Consider the following 25,821-nt stretch of genomic DNA (forward strand, 5'->3'; position numbering starts at 1 on the left):
ACCATGCTAAGTCTGCATCGTTGCAGTAATGTTTAAATGCTAGGGTCAGATTAAATATGATCTATCTTGTTTATAGAAAGTTAGTAAAGGTAACCTAAAATAGTCCAACATAGCATTGAGGAAAATTAGAAAGCAGCCTTTCTCTGCCTTGTAGCTTAGGATTCCTTGGTCTGATAAGGTGTCATGTATGATGACTTCTCTCAGAGAACTTCTTACCACCCTTCTCAGCAAGATTGAGAGTTACTGTGGTGATGCAGATGCACCAGGTAGCTCCTCCCAGCTTGTCAGTTTGTGTGGTGACCTTTGACCCAAGGAAAATGAGGGGCACTCTAATTCCACCAGGAATGCCTAGGCTTTTGACATCTGCAGATGTGTTGGGCAACATTCATACCTATCCTAGGATGCATGTGGCCCAAGATAGGCCTCAGATTAGGCATTCTGGCACAATTATACCATCTATAGTTACTTCCAAAAATACTGAATTAAAGTCAAATATGTTATCATCTGGTCAGGTGCAAAAAAAAAATACAATCTTCACATAGTAAAATAAAGTATTCTAATGACGGAGAGATTGAGGTACTTCTTCCATGAAGATAACATCTTATTTTGCTTCTCTTTTCCAGGACTGTATCAGCTTGGGGTCAGGAGAGCCAAATAGGAGTTCCTATCACTCCTTTGTTCTCTACCACAGTAATAGTCCTCGTTGGGGAGAAATTATCAAATTACCTATTCCCATTGACAGATTCCGGGGCTCCCATCTACGCTTTGAGTTCAGACATTGTTCCAGTGAGTGAGACCTCCTTTCATATTCCCTTGAGGATAAAAATATAACTCCACTCTTGAAGTAGAATTGTGAGGATTCATCAGGCTTGGTGGCGCACGCCTTTAATCCCAGCACTCAGGAGGCAGAGGCAGGCAGATCTCTGTGGGTTTGAAGCCAGCCTGGTCTAGAAAGTGAGTCCAGGACAGCCAAGGCTCTTGTTTCACAGAGAAACATTATCTCAAAAAAACCCAAAGCAGCCACAAAAAAGAATTGTAAGGATTCTTGTTATTAGGTTTTGAAAAGTAGGAACCAGAAATAAACAGAAATAGGATGTTATCAGAAGCTGTGTCTTGTATTGTAAAAGCAGTGGTTCAGAACTGGGTTTGGAGCTGGAGAGATGGCTTAGCCATCTGCTCTTCTAGAGGACCTGAATTCAGTTCCCAGCACTGACATCAGATAATTCACAACAACCTTTAACTCCAGCTCCAGAAAATCTGATGTCCTCTTCTGGCCTCATGCATACATGTAGAGTGCATACATGTATTAGTTTATGGGCACACGTGTGCATGCACACTTATACACACATAGACACAAATGAAAATAATTGTTAAAAAATCATTGGAATCTAATATTGTCTTTCCCTAATATCTGAAATGTCCAATGTTATTTGGGGTGTTTTCTTTTGTACTTACTGACTACTTTTAAAGTACCTTTCCCGTTTCATTAAGACCAGAAATTTAGCTTCTGCTGTGGTCATGTAGCCTGATATACATTGGTATTAAATGGAAATTCAGACAGGCATATTTCTCATTATCCTGCAATCAGGTTGCTACCTGAAGTTCAAAAGAGTGTGGGTGACAAACACAAGGGGATTTCTAATAATTGGCTTTGCTTGCAGCAAAGGACAAAGGGGAAAAGAAACTCTTTGGCTTTGCATTCTCTCCCCTGATGCGTGATGATGGCACCACACTGTCAGATGATATTCATGAGCTTTATGTGTATAAGGTACGGACCTGGTTTTCTTTCCTCTCCATTCCTTATCCTACTGTGGCCATTCTCAAGTGTGATTCTCGTTTAAGTACTTTTCTTTGGTTGGGCCAGAGGATTCTAGATAGTACAACTGGTTGGTGACAGTAAGACCACTATGACCAGGCTTTAGTTTTCTAAGTGCATTGACCCTTCTCCCATAACTAATGCCATCAGGACCTTTGTGTCCCACCTCTCACTTCAGTAGAGAGAAATCAGTTACCAACTCTTCTGTGCCATTATCATTTTAACTAATATGGTCCAAGTCCTGATGTTGTCAGTTGCCACAGCATACCTGCTAACCAAGGTTGCTTATATATCAGGTAGAGGCCACATATCCTACCATGTTCTAGAAAATTCATGAGCAGAAAGCACTCCTGTAAGAGACCTGCAACCCAAGGTCCAACCTGAGGAAGATAGTAATAAACACTAACCCAGGAGTCCCCTGGGCCTGTTTTTTGCATATTATGTGGCTTAGGAAATATTCTCTGTTCTCTGTGTTTGCCTGCAGTGTGATGAGAATAGCACATTTAACAACCATGCTCTGTACCTGGGCTTGCCCTGCTGCAAAGAAGATTACAATGGCTGCCCTAATATTCCCTCCAGCCTCATCTTCCAGCGCAGCACCAAAGAGTCTTTCTTCATTTCTACACAACTTTCCTCTACCAAACTTACACAGAACGGTAGGTTTGGTACCTGCAAGGCGCCCCCATTGTTTTCAGTTGTCGTTTCCACACTGCTTGCATGTGTTAAGATAGAGACTGCTTATTCATGATAAAGAAGGGACCATTTTGGGGTTTTTTGGTTTTGTTTTTAAATAGAAGGAATTTCTTAATAAATGTATCCCACAAAGTTGTCCATGGTTTTTGTAGTCATAAGGTTCACATCCAGGGTGCACAGATTTATCTTTGTCCTTATTTTCAGCACTTAAAGAATCCTTAATCCTGTTGCGACTAGATCTATTACCCTAGATTCCACCTGTCTTTCTCTGGAAGAATCTGAGCCTTGCTTAACGTTATAAAATTCACTATCTTTTGGGTTTCATTTTTAGTGGACCTCCTTGCTCTACTGAAATGGAAGGCCTTCCCAGACCGGATCATGGACATACTAGGACGATTGCGGCATGTCAGTGGAGAAGAAATTGTTAAGGTATGTCTGTCACTCAATATGAACATTCTGTCTAAGGCAGGATATGGGCAGAAGGCCTTCCCTGTGATTTTGCCAGTACACCTCCAAGACCATTTCTCCAAATACATAATAGAGGAGTAGGAATAGTTTGGGAGGTTTTTCTTGGGTTTTTTTTTCCCCCAGTTTCTTTGCTAGCTACTTTATTTTTCTTTTTTAAAAAGTTTGTTACCTCTTAGGATTACATTTAAATTATAAATCTATTTCATGATTCATTTAGCTTCCACAGAAAAAATGATACTAAAGAATAGTGGTAAAAAGTATCTGCTCAGAGTCCTTCCCAGTGGTTGTGCTGTCTGAATCTTTTTATTTTTTTTCTTTCTTTAGGTCGGTCTCATTTTTATTACTTTATAACTCTTCAACACACAGAGCCTGGTTATTGATTATAACCCCTCCTACTACTGTTGGTTAACTAGTAGTTGTTAGTTTTTCCTATTTACCTGGAGTCCATACTAGGGAACTCTTTCTTACCCTGTAGCACAGCTGCTTTCTCTATGTATCTTTGTGATATTTCCGATCTATTGAAACAGAGTCCTTCCCAGTTGTATCTTTAGGACTTCTCAGCAGCACGCTTGCCCCGTTGGTTTTAGCTTAAGATTGTACCAGGCACTTCTTGAAGCATAAGTCCAGCAGGGAAACACTACACAGTAGACTAAGCTCTGCTGAAGAAAGTAAAGGAGCTTTGGGTTTACTATAAAGAACAATAGAACATCACCAATTAACTCATACTTTTGAAAAATAAATTGTAAATGTTGTATCATCTAATTCTGTGACTGACAAGATAAGTTTTCCAAGGCTCCAAGCACTCAATGTTATTTACTATTATATCTCTTAGTTTTGCAGCTTAAAAAAAAGCATATACTCAAAACAAAAAATAGCAACAAATAACACTGCCAGATTTTTATCTACATTGAGAGCCCTCATTGGCTGCATTTCCCTGTCTCCTGAGATAGTAATTTCCAAACCAAGAGGTAGCTTTCTGCAGATGAAGCCTAACTCTCTGTAACCTCATCCAGATAGACTTCATATAACCAGGCTACAGCAGAGAGTGGAAGACTGCTAAATTCTCTGCAGACGCAGAAAAATGCTCACAAAGGGAATTGGGTGTCAGAATCACTGTTTTTATTTCAAAACAGGTATTCTATCTGGATTTGTTGTTGTTGTTGTTAACTACTCTTTCCTTAGAAATTTAGCACTGGACAAATGAGAAGAGCTACTTTAGATGTTCTACAAGATCCTTGAGCTATGTGTAACTCCAAGAGTCCACCCAATTATCCCTTAGCTAGGTAGAGGCAGGTACTACATGGGTTTTGTCATGCTTTTAAGATATTTTTGTTTATTTGGAACTTAAAATCATTGTTGTATAAAAATTTGGCCATGTGTCTGCAGTCCTGAGGCATGGCCCTCTGTTTCCTGTGTTGTTACAGTTCCTGCAGGATATCTTAGATACGCTCTTTGTGATTTTGGATGATAATACAGAGAAATATGGCCTTTTAGTCTTTCAGTCTCTGGTAAGTCATTTCCTAAAGTTTGGTTTTTTTAATAATTTTTATTCTGCTCTCATATAATACATCCCAGCCCCAGCTTTCCCTCCCTCCAACTCTCCCAGCTGCTCCCACCTCCTCTCTCCCCCAGATCTATTCCCTTACCCGAGAAAAGAGCATGCCTCCCAGGGACATCAACTGAACATGGTACAACAAGATAAAATAAGACCAGGTATGAACCTCTCTTCAAGGCTGGGCAAGACAACCCAGTAGGAAGAGTAGGCTCCCAAAGCAGGCAAAAGAATCAGAGATAGCACCCACAACTACTATCAGGAGTGCCCCCAAAACACCAAACCAACAGCCGTAACTTACATGCAGAGAACCTAGTGCAGATCCATGCAGGCTCCGTGATTGCTTCTTCAGTCTCTGAGCTTCCAAGAGCCCTACTTAGTTGATTTTTCCAGTGATACTTTTCCAAAGTCCTCAACTCCTCTTGCTCTCACAGTTCCTCCTCCCTTTCTTCTGTGGGGCTCCCCAAGCTCCTAGGTGAGGGGCATGGTTGACCTGGGGGCTTGCTCTCTCTCTGCCTAATGTTTGGCTGTGGGTCTCTGCATCCACTCCCATCAGCTGCCAGATGGAACCTCTCTGGTGTTGACTGTACTAGAAACCAATCTGTAAATATAGTGGAGCATCATTAGAAATAATTTCATTTGGTTTTTGTTGTTGTTGTTGTTGGTTGGTTGGTTGGTTGGTTTTGTTTTGTTTTGTTTTGTTTAGCCAGTCAGATTTGGTTCTACCCTAAGTCCCTGGGCTATCCAGACTCCAATTCCTGGTCATCCAGGCAGTATTGGGCATGGGCTCTTTATTAATTATTCCCATCATGTGTTTCAGAAAAATCTAAAGGAAGCAACTTATTAGACTGAGTTAGCAGAAGAGTTGTTTTCAATAGAAAAGGGTCTGAGGATTATCACCCAAGAAGACTAACTAGCCAACTTACATCTCAGATCCCTCCAAGATCGAGTTTGAAGAATTAGATTTGAAAGCTAGAGAGATGGCTCAGCAGTTAAGAGCACATACTCCGCTTACAGAGGACCCAGGTTCGGTTGAGCTTGATCTCAACTCCTGAGGTAACTTTAGTGAGGATGGATAGTGATGTCAGTGTTTGGCACAGTTTGCTTAACACACACACAGTCCCACAGGAGAGTTGTGTATTCAAGATGAATTGGTTCTCCAATCTAAGGGATAGGGAATTGAAGCTAAAACTGGAATGCAGTTTTCTTCCTCCTTCCTTCCTTGGTCATGAGACCATTTTGAAAGAACAAAGCCTTCCTCAGGCTTAAATTACCCACTTCTCCAAGTTTTGGAGGACACTGTATTGTCTGCTCCTGATCCATATTGAACCACTTATCGTTGTAAATGGAGAGGCTCAAACCGATAAAGTACAGATTTGGATTGGAAAGTTAAGGGAAGAAAAAAGCAAGACATAAATACAGACAACGGAAATCTTATCTTTAGTTCCCATAGGGAACACTAACAGTTTGATTTTTGAAGAACAAGAATCTGTTCCTTCCTATGGATTTTTTTGAGGTCTTTATTGAACCATGGTGGCCTTCTTTCTATCTGTCTCAGGTTTTCATCATCAACCTGCTTCGAGACATAAAATATTTCCACTTCCGACCTGTGATGGATACATATATCCAGAAGCACTTTGCTGGAGCTCTGGCTTATAAGTAAGTTGCATATGGTACCATGATAGCAACTAGCATTTGAGTAGAAAATCAGAAATTTAAAAAGTTCAGTTGTATCCAACATTCATTTAGCTGACTTTTTAAACTTTCTTTTGTAACTGTGGATATATATATATATAGATTACACACACACACACACACACACACACACACACACACATACACACACACACACACATATATATATACATATATATATATATACATGTTATAACATTTACTATCTTAACCATTTTCAAGTTTATAATTCCATATAGTTAAAACCCACTCATATTGTTATACAGCCGTCACCAGAACTCCAGAAGTCAAAACCCTAAAACTCTGTAACATTCAACTTCTCAGTCTCCCCAGCTTCTGGAAAACATTGTTCTTTATGTCTTTGAATTCTGATTGCTGCTAAGTACCTTATATAAGGGTCAAAGTATTTGTCTTTTTATGAATAACGTGTTTTTATGTCCTCAAAGTTCATCCATGTTGTAGCATATGTCAGAATTTCCTTTTTGAAAATAAACAATAGGAATCTGGAGAGATGGCTCAATGGTTAAGTGCACTGGCGCGCCTCCTGAAGACCAAGGCTCAGTCCAAGCACCCATATGGCACATTCCCTCTCTCCAGCGTCCATCAATAGCTAGTAGTTTCCAAGGCTAGTAGGGCTCCATGAGCTCCCTTGAGTGACTGTTGACAGTCCCAGTCTTATGCTTTTAGTTCACTGTAGCAATGGCCATGGCATGACCAGAAGATAACATTTCATAGCCTCTCTTGCTGTCATCTGGGTCTTAAATTCTTTTTACCATCTCATCCTTTATATCCCTGCTCCTTAAAGAGAGTGATATAGATGTCCTGTTAGAGCTGAGCACTCAACAATTACCTATGCTTAGCACCCTGAGTAGCCATGTCTATGCATTCAGTCATGTCTATGTCATTCACTACAAAAAGCTTGTTTGGTCAGGGTTGAGAGTAGCTCTTGTATATGAGTCTAAACATAAAGACTGAGAAGGCAGTTTGATACCATGTCCCTTTAGCAAAGCAACAGTAATAAGACCTCCCCACCCATGTTTTTTAAATCAGGTTAACAATATCAAACATTGAATTCCTTTTTGTGGACTAGACCTCTAATCCAATTAAGGAACAGTTAGCTAACATCAAAACACTGTTACACTGGTGGTCTTATTTGGCAGGTTAGCATTGTAGCACTTAGGATTCACTGCTGGATAAAACATTTGATGGGTTTTCTTCCCCCGCCACCTACCTAGCATCTTCTAGCACCATGTGTGACAGCCATCGGGGAGGGAGTTTCTAGTTTGGTTCCAGAATGATTTCTCTATGTCCTGCAACCAGGAAATGTGGTGTCTTCAGCAATAAGGTCTTACCAACTAGAGAGCAATGGCCATAGCCTGTGTTGTTTTTCTATCTGTGAACCTTCCTGACCAACAACTCACAGGAAGGTATGTTACATCTGGCCCTGGGATATTTGTTTAATTGCCTGTGGCTTCTGAGATTGACATCCAGTCCTGTAGGTTACCTCTATTCAAATTCATTTTTATATATTTTAATTAGATTATAGAGTACTAGGTTTCCATATAATTTCTTATACCTTTACTTTTAGCCTTTCCCCAACACCACTCACCCTGTTTAAACCTTACCAACCCAGTATTCCTCCCTGTCTGTTCACATTTCCCATGTGTTCTACTGTCTGCTCCCCCTTTAGGCCTCTTTCCAGCTATCTACTCTAATTCTATTAATTTTGTTGGGAGATCTTCAGTGACACACACACTGTCATGACGACTAGTAGAGCAATAAGAAATGAACATACATGAGACCTAAACACAGGGATATTTTTGCTTCTTCAAATTTAGATGCTTTAAAATTATTTTTCTTACCTTATTGCTATAAATACAACTTCTATCTGTCCATAAACAAACAAACAAATGGTTAAAAACAAGTGTTCTTTCCTTTTTCCTCATCTTAGAATAGATGCCAGTTGGTCACCAATAAATACGGGCTTTCTGGTGGGAATTTAAATACAGTTTATTACATAGTTGCTCTACTTTTTCTTCTAAGAACTGATGGTAGAGGTACTGAAATTGTCTTACTTGCATGAGAAATATGAGACTCTAACATTAGAGCATCCCAAATAAAGATCAAACAAAACAAAAAGATACTTCATATGAAACAAATTAGCTAAGCCTATTATGTAAATAAAATATTGACGTTTTATGAAATTAGCACAGTAAAGCTGCACAGTTCTTAGAACTTTGGCACTTTGGAGAGTATACGCTATGTGTTTTATGTATCACCTTCTTAGTTTTCAGCAATAACTTCGAGATGTTATTTCCTCCCTGTGTTGAATAAATAGAATGAGGAACAGTGGGATTAAATAATGCGCCTAAGAACACAAAACTGCATACGAGTGGACCCCACAGCTTGAACCGTTTGCCTCCGTGATCTCTTACCATGTAAATGCATATACCTTCCTGTTATATCGTGGACCTATCATTTTAAAATATAGTCCCTTAAAGAGATTAGGTGCAGCAGCCGAGGAGAAATCAGGCCACATACCTTCTGTGCCCGATCCCTAAGACCAGAAAACGGACAGCACCTGCTATGACTGTTAGAGGAAGCCCAGCCTTCCTTCTGCCGTTAAAGATGAGACATCTTTAAACTAGGGTCTTACCTAGTGCCTGCCTCCATTTCAAAAGTCACACAGGCTAGGCCAAAAAGTGTGAAGCCTCTCCACGTACTCTGGCGACCTGAAATTTGAAAGTTCTTTCCTTCGGGACCTCGTCATATCTCTTCTAATGTTTTTCTACTTCAAGGCTTGCGCATGGCTCCTTTAGTAGTGGCATTCAGCCTCCTTATAAAGCGTATTCTGAAGGGTAATTTGTTCCAGTTTTTCTATACAAACCTGCCGATTCTTCTCTTTTAAATTATAATACTTCTGACCTGGTTAGCTCATTGCTCTCAGGTGGCTTGGTCCTCAGGAAATGAAGTGTGGAAGGAGTGGCATTTAGAAATATACACTTTTATTCAGTCTACTAGTTAATGTTGTATGTGCTGGATATATTGCAATTTAAGAAAATCAAAATACATAATACAATCTAAGTTTTGGAGAAGATGAGGATAGGAAAGTGTGTGTGTGTGTTTGGTGATAAAATTCTGTAGCTCCTTGGACAGAGAATGTATCTCTCTTGAATAATGTAAGAATGCATAGCTGTGATGGGCTCATCACTCTAACTCACCAGCAGAGTAGTATTTCCTATTTGACAGTTCTTTGTTGATTTTCCTATTTGGCTAAATACACATTTAAGACCACATTGCCTTTTGATTACATGAAATTTCTGTAAATTTCCTCTTTCCAGGGAGCTCATCCGCTGCTTGAAGTGGTACATGGACTGCTCAGCAGAACTGATTCGGCAGGACCACATTCAGGAAGCCATGCGGGTAATGTCCTGAGCTTGCCATACATAGGGGGCATTCCTACAGCTACTTGTGAGTAATATCATTGGTGTGTTGTTCAAGACAACTGTAGCGTGCCGTCCTACTTTGAGGAATGAACGCCTTGGTCCATGTAATCTCCTTTCCACTCCTCAGTTGTGCTCCAAAGATCATTACCCATGATCATTTTACCTGGAAGCAGGAAGTGCACCTGGATCTTGGCCATCCTCTTTTGCCTCATTTTTACCAGTAGGATCAGTGTACCACCTCACTGGCCCAAGTATTGACACCGCTTCTAAGCTAATACTGTTAGCAACATTGGTTAGCATTAAGTGTGAACACCATTCCCTCTTTGGTGGTTACTACATACTGTTTTGGAGACTGCGTTAAACAAAAAGAAAGAAGTGGATAGATGGACCATATGCAAAGATAACCTTAAAACCTTGGCCTTAAAGAGAACATGGAGTCTTCTGTGGTCTGATGTTGGCATGTTGGCTTGAGTAGGTTCCGGGGCAGTGCAGCTTGCTTTTCATTGCTGGCTGGCAACAGGTGGTGAGAGGCTCTTCACTGGAAGTCAGCTCTAGGCTGTTAACTTCTTCTTGTAGTTACTTTCTATACAATAAAGAGCCATATCAGAGGAATAACATCCTTTTTGTTCAAATGTACTTAAGAAAGCTTTCACATCTTTTAGAAATGCCCTCAAATGGCCATTTTCTGTCTTACACTGTATCTGTACTCTTGTAGTTGTACTCTTTTTAATTATGTTTCCCACCCTTTCCACATAGTCATAAAAGGAGAACGGCTCCAATGTTGTTTTCTGTCTTCTTTTAATATCACATAGCTACAGTAAGTATAGGCCCTGTGTAATATATTGTTCTTCTTGCTTACATGGTACACTGTAACAGAGAACATGGGTAGAATTTTAATCACAAATCTCTTTTTACTTAACTTGGCTCTCAGAGCATAACACCTGGAGCTATAAGTTTTGGTTTTTTTTCTCCTTTGTGCTAAATAGCTACTGTCTGTCTTGGGTACTAAAAACTTATATAAGACCAGCTCGTCTCCTAAAAGTTGAGTTAAATGCAAAAGATTATGTGTGAACCCATTAATTAATTACTTAAAGATACTATAGAAAATTTGGAAGATTTCTCCACCCACATTGATATGTCAATATGCAGGTCTTGTTTAGAAAGCCGTATTGTTAAGATTTCGTGGGTACATCTTTTCTGTCTTGGATAAAAGATACTGTCTCACAACACACGTCATGGTCCTCTGGCTGTTACAATTTTTCTTCCCCTCTTCTGTGATATTCCCTGAGTCTTGGGTGTAAGGACTATATTGTAGATGTATTAGTTGGGGTTGGGCACCCACAGTCAGCTGTTCTTTGTATTTTTATCAGTTGAGAATTTTTATAATAGTCTATCTGCTGCAAAAAATGAGCTTTTTTATGAAGAATGAGAGCTACATTTATCTGTAGAAATAGGAGTAAGTATTTAAAATACAGTTAGAAGTTACACTGGTTTAGGAAAGTAGCAATAGTAGGTTCTCCTCTAGGGTACATGACCTCTCCAGCCATGAGTAGTTGGCTAAGTTTATAATACCAAGCATGAATTGCCTCCTATTGAGTGAACCTTAAGTCTAATTAAACAGTTATTGGCTGCTTCTCAACAGAGGTGCCACTTTACACCAATGGGAATGTCCTGCTGAGCTGGTCATTGCTGTTCGTAGGCTTAAAGCTGGATAGGAGTATTGATTTGCTTTTCTCTTTTGACAGCTTACATAACGTACATGAGGGATAGTCTCAGGGAGGTGGCTTCCAGGTCAACTCCAGCTTGTTTCTTCAAGTCTGTTGTCTGAAGTGTCTTCAGCAATAGAGCCTTACCTTCAAGTTCTGGGAGGCAGCCAAGACCAATGGCAGTAGCCTACCTTGTTTTGGGAGTCTTTTGGACTCCCTTACTAACAAGTTGAAGGGAAATTTTTCATGCTTGACACTGAAGGCTTTATTAGATAGTCTATGGCTGTTGGGGAGAGCATTATTACCCCTTGTGGCATGTCTTAGTCACTGTTCTATTGCTATGAAGAGACAATATGACCAAGGCAATTCTTATAAAAGAAAGTATTTAATTGGAGGCTTGCATGCAGTTTTAAAGGCTTAGTCCATGATCATTATGGTTAGAAGCATGACAAGCAGACATGGCAAACATAGTGCTGGAGATGTAGTTGAGAACTACATCCTGATCCACAAGAGACACCGGGCTTGGCATGGGCTTTTGAAACCTCAATGCCAACCCCAAGTGACACACTTCCTCCAATAAGGTCACACCTCCTAATCCTTCTAATCATTTCAAATAATACTGCTCCTTGGTGACTAAGCATCAAATATATGGCTTACAGGAGCCATTCCTATTTAAACAACCACATGACAGAATTCTGTTACACACACACACACACACACACACACACACACGCACACGCACACACGCACAACCGCATGCTCAACTTTTATTCACCTGAAGTAATTGTCAGTGCCAAGATTTATTGCCTACCTTTGCTAACCTAGGGCCTAGTCTTGAAGCCTCTAGCCTTCTTACAACCCGATTTAGACCTAGAATGCTTTCAGCCTCTGAGACTGCTGAATAAGCTTACCCTCTCTAGTTCTTTCTGAATTCTTGCTGGTTGATCCAACTCAGCTGTTCTGGCTCAAACGCCTCTCTAAGCTGACTGATTCAATCTGGCTTCTCTCAGTTTCTCACTGAATTGCTTCGCTTGGCCTCAAACTAACTCAAGAAATCTGTTCCAATCTCCTGTCTCCTTACTCTCTGTCTTCACCTGTGTCTAGCTTGTTATCTCTTCAACCTGTCTCTCTAAAACTTTCCCAGAAAAACTGCCTCCTCTTTTTCTTTCTCTATGCTGCTTTCTGGCTGCAACTGCCTCTGCTGACCTGTACTGAATGCGCTAACGAAGGCCACTGCGCTGCCTGTTAACTCACTCTCAGCCAAACTGCCTGAGCGCACTGACTAAAACTCACAGATCTGCATATCTCTGTCTTCTGAGTGCTGGGATTAAAGACATGTAGCATCCTGCCTAGGCCTAAGCATTTCTTTACCTGAAACTTGCTCTATGCCAATCTGGCTTGAACTCTGCCTCTGTCTCCTGGGATTAAAAGCATGTCTGTATTCTAGCCAGATCACACAGACATAGAAAGTCTTTGGATGTGATCTCTTGCCAGAGCAGCCATGTTCTGAATTAAAATTCCTCTACACACATGTTTGTATGCATGCATATGTGTGTATGTTTAAGTAAACATAAAATAATGTTTCACTTTGGTTTTTTCAAATATCATCAATGTTATTTATCTTTTCTCCCTGATCCTCCAAAAAAAAAGCCCCCCCCTCCCCATTTTCCCCATTTCTCTTTTATAGCACCAGTGTCCTACTGTCCTTCCTTTTCTTGAGTCATTCCCTCTCATGGTCCCTTTTTATTTTTCTGGTTTCTATAGTTACTCCCAAGTTACATACTAACAACTAAAGATTCAGAACTAGGATCCACAAATGAGAGAAAACATGTGGTATTTGTCTTTCTAAGTCTGGGTTACATCACTCTGTATATCTAGTTCCATCCATGTGCCTGAAAATTTTGTTATTTCATTTTATACCTGAATAGAATTCCATTCTGTGTATATCACATTTTTATTAGCCACTCATCAGTTGCATGATGTTTGTTTCTAGTCCCTAGTTATTGTGAATAGGATGGCAATAAACGTAACTGAGCAAGTATCTGTGGAATATGAGGACGGCTTTAGACAAGGGGTTCCACAAACATAGCACACTTTCCACTGCTGAGCTGTGTTACTTCCTTAGCAGGGAGCAAGGGGGCACAGTGAATCTTCTTGGTAATAAAACATTTATAATAGAAGTTGGAGATTACTCGATAGACATGAGTACTTTCTGTGTAAACATGAGGACATGAGTTGAATCTTAGCACCCAAGAAGGCTGTCATGGCCACAAGCATGCCTGTAACCCCACCTCAGTGGGAGGCAGCACTGAGGACCATGGGCTTTCCCGCCAACAGCCTAGCTGCAGAGTCTATGAGAGACCTTGTCTCAAAAGAGTAATTCAGAAACCTGCAGTCTTCCTCTAACAGCGACACATGCACACTAGTGTGCACACACGCCAGTTACGCATCATACACACATTGCCTCTCTTACACACACACACACAAAGAAAGAAAAGTTGTAATCTCCTCTCTTTTCTGATTTATTGAGAAAAAAGCAGGTTAGCTGCTTTAGCCTCAACTAAATGCTTCATTTTCTCCAAACAGAGTTAGGAGCAGTCCCTTGAATCTTGGACAAATATCCTAAGGTGTACCCTTCACCTTTGACTCTGTTCTGCCTTGAGGTCTCAGAGGTAGCAATCTGGTTATCAAGAGTTAGCAAGGGAGAGCTCAGGTGGTAATGGGAGATTTGAAGTAGGCTTGTTTTTCTTACTTCTGTACAGGCTGCGCAGGACTTTCTTTGACACCAACCTGTGTTGCTTTGCACACCATTTTGTATCATAGAAACTAGTAAGAGAATTATGCATCATAGGTGAAAAATGCAAGCAACTTTACTATTAGAATCTGCCCTCCTGAACTATTAAATATTTCTTAATGCATCTCTTGTAGTTGTCTTTTTGTTTTTAAGGGAAAGAACTAAAAATGACAACTCTTTATTTTTAAACTACCAAGCACATTGTCCTTGCTATTTCTTTTTTTACATATACATTTATATTATTACACACATATACAATAAACTATGTACAGCAAGAAGAACCACGAAGCAATCAGGAATTACATAAATGTTACATTCATAGTGTTTTGGCTGTATTTGACAGCTTAGAAGAAAACATCTTTCCTATCTCAGTGAGTCTAAAATTCTGAATGTAAATCAATATCTGTCATATCTCATCTCTATCAACTTAAAACATCTATCTAGACCTAAAAACATCTTAACCCCTGAATGACTGCCTAAAAATGGGCAAGCTTGGATGCAGGCAGAGTCGACAGCCAAACTCTGCCAAGACAGGGTAAGCAAGTCCTCAATAGTTCCTGTCTCATGAATATGTCTGTCAGATACACTGGACCAGAAAGCTGAAGATGATGCTCCAACATTATAGAGTTTTGGGTGACTGTTCAGGCAGCAAACTATCTCTGTCATTTTTTTTTTCACTTTGGAAGCTGCTAACCTGAACTTCCTGTTTACTCAGGTAATTAATTTTATTCTTTCTAGTGTCTCTGATGGGGTTGAAGACTAGATAGTGTAGTTGTCATTTATGATATTTAGCAAAGAACTAAGCAGTGATGATAAGAATATTTTCTTTTTAAAATTCAAGATATGTGTAGTAGATAGCTAGATATAACAGATATCCTAGGGTTTCATTTTATTTAAATAACTTTTTAAAAATCTGTTTTTCATGTTCTACAGTATCACTAACCCTTTGCCCCTGAGGTTAGGCATCTGACAGTAAGGCATATAACGCACTCACTTTGTACCCTAAGCATGTGAAAATTCTGAGATATTTCTCTGGGGCTGAGAATATTTGTGTTAAAGTAGAAGAAGTAACTCCTGCTTGAGTTGCTGGCATAACTAATAAATGAGATTGGATCTTGGTATTTGATATTTCCTGCTGCACAGGCATGAAGAATAACTAAAGAGTAAATAACACTGGAACAATAGCGGTGCATAGCTTGCAAGTATTTATCTGGAATTATAAATTAACAGACTTTTCAGGCTGTCTGGTCAATGTTAAAAGGCTGTGGAACGGGGCCCCAGCACTTTGTGAAGCCACTGTTTTCATTACCTTTTTCATTAGGGTGATCAAATTCCCAATTAAAAAAAAAATGTTTCGGCTAACAGTTGAAAGAAATGCTGTTTATCATGGCAGGAAGCCAAGGCACAGACTAAGAAAGGAAGGAAGGAAAATGCAAGTTCTTATCTGGCTTTCTCCTTCCTCACCCTTAAAACAATTACTTTATTTGTTTTTTGGAGGTGGGATGTGCACATGGAGGTCAGAGAACAATTTTATTAGACACATTTTCCTAAACTAACAATCACCCATATGAACCAAATTTTCTGAGCCAGACCTAACAGGCTAAAAACAGGCTAAGAGTTGTTTTCTTAACTGGATTTTACTTGTTTTAATCCACTGTCTTTGCCTTTCTATTGTCTGAGATAATGGAAAGATATTTCTTTAATTAAAAAACAGTCTGGGGCTGGAGTCTGTTCTCTTAAAGGAGAATTGCTCTGTTGATAAGCATCACCCCAAATTGCAAGGATCCATCAAAATCAGATTCTGCTCTTAAGTCAATTTTTAAGAACATTGTCTTCTGTGTTGCTCATGAACTGTTAATGGCAGATGTCATGGCTGGGAGGAAGTGGAGAATGAGTGTGTCAGGCATACTAGCTGCTGTTTAATCTAGGACTAGTTTTCTCCAGACTTCTTTGACCTTGTATGAGACAGACCCCACAAGTAATATAAAGTTTGGATCTATTAAAAAAAAAAGATTTTTTAAAAATAATGTGCCTATTTTTTGCTGTTTTTCCCTTACATTCTTGTTTGTTTGTTTGTTTTAATTCTTTGTGCATTGTTTTGCCTGCATGTATATCTGTGTAGGGGTGTCAGATCCCCTAGAACTGGAGTTACAGACAGTTGTGAGCCACCATGTGGGTGCCCGGTCCCCTGGAAGAGCAGCCAGTGCTCTAAACTGCTGATCCATCTCTCTAGCCCCCTGCCCTTACATTCTTGGTGTGTAAGTTTCTGGCCATCTTCAGTGCCTCTCCATTACTTTTTCTCCCACATTTCTAGGCCCTGGAGTACCTTTTCAAGTTCATTGTGCAGTCACGAATCCTGTATTCAAGAGCCACATGTGGGATGGAAGAGGAGCAATTCCGGTCTAGCATCCAGGAGCTTTTCCAGTCCATCCGGTTTGTGCTGAGTCTGGACAGTAGAAACTCAGAAACACTCCTCTTCACTCAGGTCTGTGAACTGGGGGAAACAGTGTAGGGTTTCTTGTCACTGTTGTGTTGTGTTGTTTGGGGGATTTTTTTTTTTCAAGACAGGGTCCCTCTGTGTAGCCTTAGCCGTCCTGGACTCGCTCTGTAGACCAGGCTGGCCTCAAACTCACAGAGATCCACCTGCCTCTGCCTCCCAAGTGCTGGGATTAAAGGCGATGCACCACCATGCCTGACAATTTCGGAGATTTTTTAAATTAAATTATTTCTTTGACAAACATATACAGCTTTTGATTCCTTTTCCCCCAACCCTCTTTTACCTCTTTCCATCCTTAACAACTTTCTGCTCTTCCTTAACAGTCCCCTTCCAAGATTCTTGACTTTTGGCTTGGTTTTGTGGCCCATTGAGCTTAATCATGGCCATCTGTGTGACCATTGGATTGGAACTTCTGTCAGTGCCTGGTGGGGTATCCAGTGGGTGTACAACTGAAGGCAGTGATCTCCCCTTTTCTCTGAAGCTAGTAGCAGCAAGTAGTTTAACAGTAGGGGTAGGACCTTACTAGTGACAGGCACATTCATGGGCAGCCGTCTACATCTACTGTGGGGGGAAGCATTGCTTCTAGAAGCCTTTGTCTTAGCAGGCGGTTTCTTTGTCCTGATATCCAGAAATGAGGAAACTGTGATGAGATTCTGTTGTTGGCAAAGAGTTGACTTACAAGGAAGTATTTGGTAGTACAAACGCTGCTGATTGCTTTGCGTCAGCTATGAGGTATGAAAGAGTTTAGTGGCTTTATACAGAAAAGCAGCAGAGCTTTGCTAGTATGCGTTCTCTTTACACCAAATTTGTTAGTTACTTTACTATACTAGTTATGAACATTGTATTCACAGGGAACATTTAAAATATACAGGTAATTTTATTTTCTAGTTAATTTTTATTACAACTTGTCCATTACAGATGTTAAGAATGGGATAAATTGAAAGCTAATAGGAATAATTGAATGCACTGACCTAGAATTAGAGCTAGATTCTATTAGAAATATCAATGTAGAAATTTTCTTTCTCATATCAAAATTTCCTAGTCTATTACCTTTACCAAAGCAACTTATGCTATAATAAATCAAACATTTATTACTCCACCCACCTAAGTATTATTTTTTATTAATTTATCAAATTACTACTCCTTTATTTAAGGGATTATAGTTCTTTGGCTTCTTGAAGCCAATTATGCAAAAAAGTGTCAGCAGAGATCTAATAGCTTCTCTATGTCTACCCATTCCATTACTGCATATGTTAATAGTGAAAATGTGTATTTAAACCCTATCTCATTTGAGTTTAGAATAGTCTGCTATTTGTGTGTATGTGTGTGTGTGTGTGTGTGTGTCTTGCACTTGTTTCTATAATGTCTCTTGATTCCCATGAATAACCTTTAGGTTCCTTGGCCAAACAGCAAGTGATCATCTGGGAGCTGTATGAAAAAACAAAACCAAAAAAAAAACCTCAAGGTTTTCAACTGCTCCTCAAGGCCAAGTGTGGTGGCGCACGCCTTTAATCCCAGCACTCGGGAGGCAGAGGCAGGCGGATCTCTGTGAGTTCAAGGCCAGCCCAGTCTACAAAGCCAGTCCAGGACAGCCAAGGCTACACAGAGAAACTTTGTCTCGGGGGAAAAAAAAAATCAAGAGCTCCTCAAAGGAAACTCCTGTGGTCTCACTTTAAAAGTACCACTAGAAACTCAGTTTTTTCTCCCCAACTTTTTCCCAGTCTATCTTTTCCTTCTAAAAGAAGTCAAGGCTACCTGCTGTTTCTCCCCCACCCCCAGCCAAAAATAGTTATAGGGAGAGCAGTAGTAGCTAACAGTGTAGAGTAGATATGCTTTCTGAGTATTTGGTGATACTTTGTACAAACAGTGGTGCTCTTACCACATCAGGACGGATAGTTAGACCTACCTGGTAGACCTGGTATCAGCTTAGCTATGTTCAGGGTGCACATCTGATTCTTTGTTGCCAAGCTTATTTCATGAGTTTCAGAACTCTTGAGAAATTTACTATTCAGTTAGACCATCTTTGATCCTGACTATCAGAAGTTGTTAGAGTAAAAAAGAAAAAAGAAGAAGAAGAAGAAGTGAGAGTGTGCCTTTCTGCCCTGGTGCATAATTGCAGGAAATTTCATCATGTACAGGAAGAAATTGGCTACAGTGTTATTACTGATAGGACATGCTTACCCCACCCCATTTTGTCTTTTGTATCTGAATTGTTTATATGTTTGGGTGCTGGATTTAACTGCTGTAAAATAATTTTTCTTGTATTTCATATGAATTTTTTTTTTTGTTTTTTGAGACAAGAGTTTCTCTGTGTAGCCTTAGCTGTCCTGGACTCACTTTGTAGACCAGGCTGGCCTCGAACTCACAGCGATCCACCTGCCTCTGCCTCCCGAATGCTGGGAATAAAGGCGTGCGCCACCACCGCCCAGCCTGAATTTTATACTTTAGTCTGGCCTTAACATAAAGGACAGTAATATAGGCCTTTCCCATGGCATAAATTTTTACTCTACACCACACTCTACTAACGAACCATTTAAGAAAAACATTCCCACACACACTGACACCCCACAATCCCAGCTGAGTTGTTAAAAGTGAGATGCTACCTCTGTTCTTAAGGTACCACTTCTATTTCCCTTTTAAACCTTATTTGTGTTAGTGGTATAAGAAGACTAAGAAGTATAAAATCTTTCCTTCGTGGTACTTTCAATAAATACTGGGAGAAAATAAGAGCTACTTCATCTTGGCTTCTTTTCTCCCTGCTGTGGTAAAATATTGTCACAAAAGCAACTCACCATAGTTCAAGGTACAGTTCATCGCAGTGGCCATCAAGGCAGCAGGAGCTTGAAGCAGCTGGCCACACCGCATACCCAGTCAAGAAGCAGAGAGCAATGAATGCCTGTTGCTGCTCAGCTTTCTCCATTTATGCAGTTCAGGATCCCCTGTCCAGGAAATACCTGCCTATAATAAAGATGGGTCTTCCCACATTAGTTAACATAATTAAGTTAATCACCAGAGACCCATCTCCCAGGTGATCCTAAACTTTGACAAGTTGACAACGTCACAGAGCTTTTATTGAAGAACTATTGTGTTCTAGGTACTCTGCTGGAAACAATGCACCTAATGCCCATATGCCAGTAGTAGCATTGCCCCCACTTTATAGATGAGAAAAACAAGGATTAGGGCAACTTATCAAACATATAGCAGGCAAATGATAAAACTGAGAATTTATTTATTTATATTAAGTCTTGTTATATCATCCAGGCTGGTCTTAAACTTGCAACCCCCTGCCTCAACCTCCTGAGTAGCTGAAATTACAGACATGAAGCACCACCCCTGGCTTAAAGCTGGAATTTGAACTCATATGTGTCTAATTTAAAAATCTATTATTTTTCTCCTATAGTGTTCTGCCTCTCAAAAGTTATGGATCAATATTATCAGATTGGGGCAGCAAGATGGCTCAGCAGGTAAAGGCTCATGATGCCAACCCTGATGACCTGAGTTTGATCACCAGGTCCCACATGGTGAAATGAGAGAACCAACCCCCACAAGCCGTCCTCTGACCTCCACATGAGCATGTGCTCCCCCACTAAATAAATAAACAAACAAATGTGATCTAAGTGAATAAATAAGTAAAACTACTAATGCCATCATGCTTCCCCCACCTCATTAAAATAAATTATCATATTTTCCTCAAGAGACCACATCTTGCTTTCAGAGCTTAGATCCTAGAAACCCGTGTACACGTTATTTTCTCTCTCCCTCTCCTCTCCCCTCCCCTCACACTCTTCCTCTCTACTCCCCTCCTTGTTTGGGTCATCTGAGTCACTGAATTCTTAGCATTATCAGTAGTCCTCAAGAGTTTATAACTCATGAATCCATATGTTTCTCATATTTATGAATTTATACTTGAGACTGCCAGAGAGCACATGTGGGAAATTATTTTACATAGTCTTCAGATTATATGATTATATACAAATATCACTAGCCCTGGAAAATGGTCTAGTTCTTAAAGCTGGGTTCCTGCGATTAATGGAGTCCAGCTGGTGCTTTGTGAACGCACTCACCTTTCATTGGGAACTAAAATTAAAAAGTCAAAAGCTTAGTCATAAAGGCAAAAAGTTTAAATCCACTTTATAAGGAAAATTAGCTGTTTCTCTTAAGCTATATTGTGCAAATTTATCCTTATACCTCCTTCTTTTGTCTGCAAATGCCTTCAAGTGGCCTGAGCCCTAGTAAAAAATCCCTTGTTTTGTTTTATTTTTGCTCCAAGAGCACTGTAGGGCTGAGTAGAGTCAAGGGCCAGGCAAGAACCCTCACAAGGCAGGGGTGCTACAGATTGCCTTTTGAAACTCTTTCAACCTCATACCTTTGCACATGCAAGATAAGCACAAACCTAGCTTTGCACTAACCACAGCTTTACTTGCTCCCACAGGCTGCACTACTTAATTCTTTCCCCACCATCTTTGATGAGCTGCTGCAAATGTTTACTGTACAAGAGGTAGCAGAGTTTGTGAGAGGCACACTGGGGAGCATGCCTAGCACTGTGCACATTGGGCAGTCAATGGATGTGGTGAAGCTGCAGTCTATCGCCAGGACAGTGGACAGTCGCCTGTTTTCTTTTTCAGGTAAATTAAGTTGAAAAGAGACTCAGATTTTATTTCTTCCCTTCCTGGATGGTAGCCAAGTTTAAACTGTTAAAAGTATCCGTTTAACAACCATGATGTAAGAAGCCACTGACTCTTTAAAAGTGTAGAGATTTTAGTAAACTGTGACACCCTAGGACATGCTCATCGGGTATTGTGTTAGTTCCTTCATGCTGTAGCAGTAGCATTTCATAAGCTAGGTGGCTTTAAAACAACAAATAGTGCTGGGTATAATACCAGGTGTATCTCTGAGTTCGAGGCCAGCCTGGGCTACATAGTAAGATTTTGGTGTGTGTGTGTGTGTGTGTGTGTGTGTGTGTGTGTGTGTGTGTGTGTGTGTGTGTGTATGTGTGTACACACATGAGGACACATGCCTGTAATTCAGCACATGAAAATTAAGGGTGATCCTTGGCTCCATAGCAAGTTTGAAGTCAGCCTGGGTTACATGGAACCCTGTCTCTAAAACAAAACAAAACCTAAAAGGCTCAAATGCTTAATTTTTACATTTCTAAAGATTAGAAAGTTCAGGATCAGGGTACCAGTAGGTTTGATGTCTAGTTGAGCCTACTTCCAGTTTCACAGGTATCTCTCTTCTCTGTTTTATCACCCAGGAGGAGGAGCAAGAGAAATCTCTGAGATCTCTTTTAAAGGAGCACTAGTCTCAGCCAGGCAAGGTAGCACACATTTCTAATCTCAGCACTTGGGAGGTAGAGACAGTCAGATCTCTATGCATCAAGACCACCCTGGTCTACATATCAAGTTCCTGTCACACTAGTCAGATGAAAGGACAAAGGGGGAGGAAAGAGAACAGAAGAAAAGGGTTCTCTCCAAGAAGATGAGGATAAGCCAACAAAGTTTAAAAGGCCCTGCAAGGGGGCCTGGAAAACCCTATGCTTGTTTATTTCTTTGACTCACCAATCAGATTCTTTTACTCTTTTTCTTTTTTTAAGAGAATTGGAGCTCAGTGTGGTGGTGCATGCCTTTAATCCCAGCACTCAGGAGGCAGAGACAGGCAAATCTCTGTGAGTTCGAGGCCAGCCTGGTCTACACAGCGAGTCCAGGACAGTCAAGACTACACAGAGAAACCAGAGAGAGAGAGGGAGGGAGGGAGAGAGAGAGAGAAAGGGGGGGGAGAGAGAGAACCTTTCATAGTCTTTAGGCCATCAGGACAGCCATTAGGCCATCAAGAGTCCAGGATACCTTTCAGAAAGAGCCTTTGGATTTATCCTTGAAACTATATTTCTTGTGATCAATTTCAACCTTCCACAGCATCAAATATGAGCCTGAGTACTTAAGTAGGATACCACTGTTCTAGAATAAACCTCCAAGCACAGGAATAAATCTGAGGCATCAGCAAAAGTTATCTGAATTTTCATAATTAGAACTTTACATATTAATTTTTAAAGTTTGACTTCAAAGCATAAGAACAAGTTATTAATTCAGTGCTGTATGCACTTGGAATACTAAGGAGCTGTTCTCACTGGCTTAGCACCGCTGTCAGGAGATCAGCCCTGCTCCAGCAGCTATTGGTGATGAACTGCTCTCTCCTGCTTTAGGCTGAAATGCTATCAGTGATCTGGACTCTGTCCTTATAGTTCTCACTTTATGTATTGTCAAAAAAAAAGAGTGCTTTCAGAAAACACAGAAAAGGAAATATACAAGTGCTCTGACTGACATTTTTTGCTTCTATTATTTTTGTATGTGTTTAAATGCTTTCCACAATCATTTAAGAAAACTCATATTGGACTATGTAATTGGATTTTATGAGAACCCACCACCAAATTTTCATTTGCGTTTTATTGTAATTGAGTGTTCAAGTTATAGCATCTTCCCTAAAACAAGCTCTTTACCATTGACATCATATAAACAGTTCTTTATTCTCTGAACATACCAGTTGTCTTTGTCATGTTCTAACAACAAACTACAGTTCTGTCTGAAAGCAGTATCTGGTTGTTACAAATCTATGTTTGTATTTTGTTCTAAAGTATAAATATTGTAGAACAGCTATCTGTTCTTTCTTAACAGCTTGTAAGTATTTGACAAAACAGTGTCAAAATCCCTCATACATCATGTAATTTATCTTTGGCCTAATTTTTTTTTCTGGAGGCCATAGACACGGTTTAATGGTTAAGAGAACTGACCACTTCTCCAGATGTTCTAGGTTCAATTTCCAGCATCACCCACCTGTAATTACTGTCCTAGCAAATCTACTGCCCTCTTTTGACCTCCATAGCCACTGTATGTATGTAGTGTGCAGACAAAACACCTATATGCATAATATAAACATGAAAGAAATTATTTCTGAAGGTCATGTAGAACTTTTTCTTGCAGGGAGTGGTTTCAAGACAAGATTTCTCTGTATAGCCTTGGCTGTCCTGGACTCGCTTTGTAGACCAGGCTGGCTTGAACTCATAGCAATCCACCTGCCTCTGCCTCCCGAGTGCTGGGATTAAAGGTGTGCACCACCACTGTCCAGTTTTCATGTGACACTCTTAACTACATATAAATAATATATAAATTATATTATATAAATAATAAATTATATTTTTCATGGTTTGTGTTATTTTTCATCTAACTGAATCATTATGGCCAACTAGGACAGTATCTGCAGGGATGCACAATCACTATCACGTAAGAGTTTAGGGTACCAGAAACATGTTCACGGTGGCATTTTACTTAGTGGAAGAGGCCATTAACACCCCATTTTACACAAAGGGAAAATCAAGCCTATGAGAAGAGGTGTCAGTCTGCTTGAGAACTTGAAATGAGGGCTGGAGAGCTGGCTCAGTGGTTAAGAGTGCCATCTGCTCTTCCAAAGGTCCTGAGTTAATTCCCAGCAACCACATGATGGTTCACAACCATCTGTAATATGATCTGATGGCCTGCAGGTATACATGTAGGCAGAACACTGTATACTTAATAATAAATAAATACTTTTTTATAAAAGAACTTGAAGTGAATTAGTAAGGGAGTTTGAATATAATTCAGCCTGTCTGAATTAGGGGGTTCCAGACATGGTTTCTTCTTCATGAAATGCTATTCTGGTAATATGAAGAAGGAGGAGGAGGAGGAGGAAGAAGGGAAAGATATTTTAATGTATTCAGTAGGTTTGGCATAAAAGCTCCCTAGTTATCAAAGGCTATGACAGGCTAATATTACACTCCTGTTCCACTCCTGTGAACATACCAATAGCAGTCTAACAGAAAAGTGACAGAAAAGAGATAGGCCAGATGGCTTGACAAGGTGAGTGCATACCAGAATAGGAACGGGAGGCTACTTAACCATGGCATGAACAGCAGCAGTTGGTAACTCCTAGTAAGCCTACTAATCTGGTTCATGATAAGTGTGACATCTACATGGATTTTTGTTCACTACAAACTGCTTTTAATTTGGTGTTTAATCATCTAAGAGATATCATTTGGAAGCAGACTTCTACTTATCAGATGTCATTAGTGTAGGAGTCTAAAATAATAATAAAGAAAAAAAGATGGAGAAACCATGCCATAGGATGACTTATAATTTCCTTTTTGTTGTTGTTTGGGATTTTTTGTTTGTTTGTTTTGTTTTTGAGACAGGGTTTCTCTGTGTAACCTTGGCTGTCCTGGACTCTCTTTGTAGACCAGGCTGGCCTCGAACTCACAGCAATCCACCTGCCTCTGCCTCCTAAGACTTATAATTCCTAGGCACAAGACTTTTAGAGTTTTGGAAGTTGGTAAGCTCTCCTATGACTCTATTCTTAACTTTACTTCCTTTTTTGCTTGGTTTGGTTTGGTTTTTTGAGACAGGATTTCTCTGTGTCACAGCCCTGGCTGTTCTGGAACTCACTGTAGACCAGGCTGGCCTTGAACTCACAGAGACCCACCTGCCCCTGCTTCCCAATTGCTGGGATTAAAGGCATGCGCCACCACCACCCGGCTTAACTTCACCTTTAAGTCTCACAGTGCCACTGTCTTGTAGTAGTAGCTAGCTGTCCTCCAATGGACGACCTCATCTCTGTTTTCTATCCTAGAATCCCGTCGCATCCTACTTCCTGTGGTTCTTCATCACATTCATCTTCACCTGAGACAGCAGAAAGAGTTGCTAATCTGCTCAGGGATTCTGGGCAGCATCTTCTCCATCGTCAAGACCAGCTCTCTGGTAGTGACCCCACATACTTCCCTCTTACCTCTGCCCTGATCGTATGTTATTGTAGTCAGGAGCAGGCCAACAGCGATCACTTTGTACACTTGTCCATCAGAGAAGGCTTTGTTGGTGAAAGGAAAGTGCCCAAAGTCTGTGTGTGCCAAGCAGGTTTCTCATGCAGTGCATCTTTGGTGTATTAATAATTATGCTATTATAAATGTACACTGGTTTATCACTTCCCATGGATTCAGAAAGAAGCTCAGTCATGTTTCATCTTCTGTTTCTATCCAAAGGGATTAAGTTTGGATTCCTGGGAATTTTCTTAGAATTGTAAGTACAAATACCAGGAGGCAGACCCAGACTAGCAGGGAAGCTTGCTTTTTCAGGCA

At 40.2% G+C, this 25,821-nt stretch overlaps 1 protein-coding gene across 6 annotated transcripts in view; it reads left to right on the forward strand.

Moving 5' to 3' along the window:
* Positions 1–25,821, forward strand: part of DOCK3 (dedicator of cytokinesis 3) — a 336,530-nt gene that overhangs the window by 238,723 nt on the left and 71,986 nt on the right. For all 6 annotated transcript variants that reach the window (XM_084752557.1, XM_084752558.1, XM_084752559.1 and 3 more), the window contains exons 16-25: positions 624–786; positions 1,662–1,768; positions 2,301–2,472; positions 2,841–2,938; positions 4,402–4,485; positions 6,088–6,188; positions 9,566–9,647; positions 16,485–16,655; positions 21,100–21,292; positions 25,320–25,447. In XM_084752557.1, the coding sequence (XP_084608683.1) occupies positions 624–786; positions 1,662–1,768; positions 2,301–2,472; positions 2,841–2,938; positions 4,402–4,485; positions 6,088–6,188; positions 9,566–9,647; positions 16,485–16,655; positions 21,100–21,292; positions 25,320–25,447 (1,299 nt within the window). The remainder of the gene's footprint in view (positions 1–623; positions 787–1,661; positions 1,769–2,300; positions 2,473–2,840; positions 2,939–4,401; positions 4,486–6,087; positions 6,189–9,565; positions 9,648–16,484; positions 16,656–21,099; positions 21,293–25,319; positions 25,448–25,821) is intronic.

This window comes from Acomys minous (genome assembly GCF_964271855.1).
Source record: "Acomys minous genome assembly, chromosome: 13".
In the NCBI taxonomy this organism is placed as follows: domain Eukaryota; kingdom Metazoa; phylum Chordata; class Mammalia; order Rodentia; family Muridae; genus Acomys; species Acomys minous.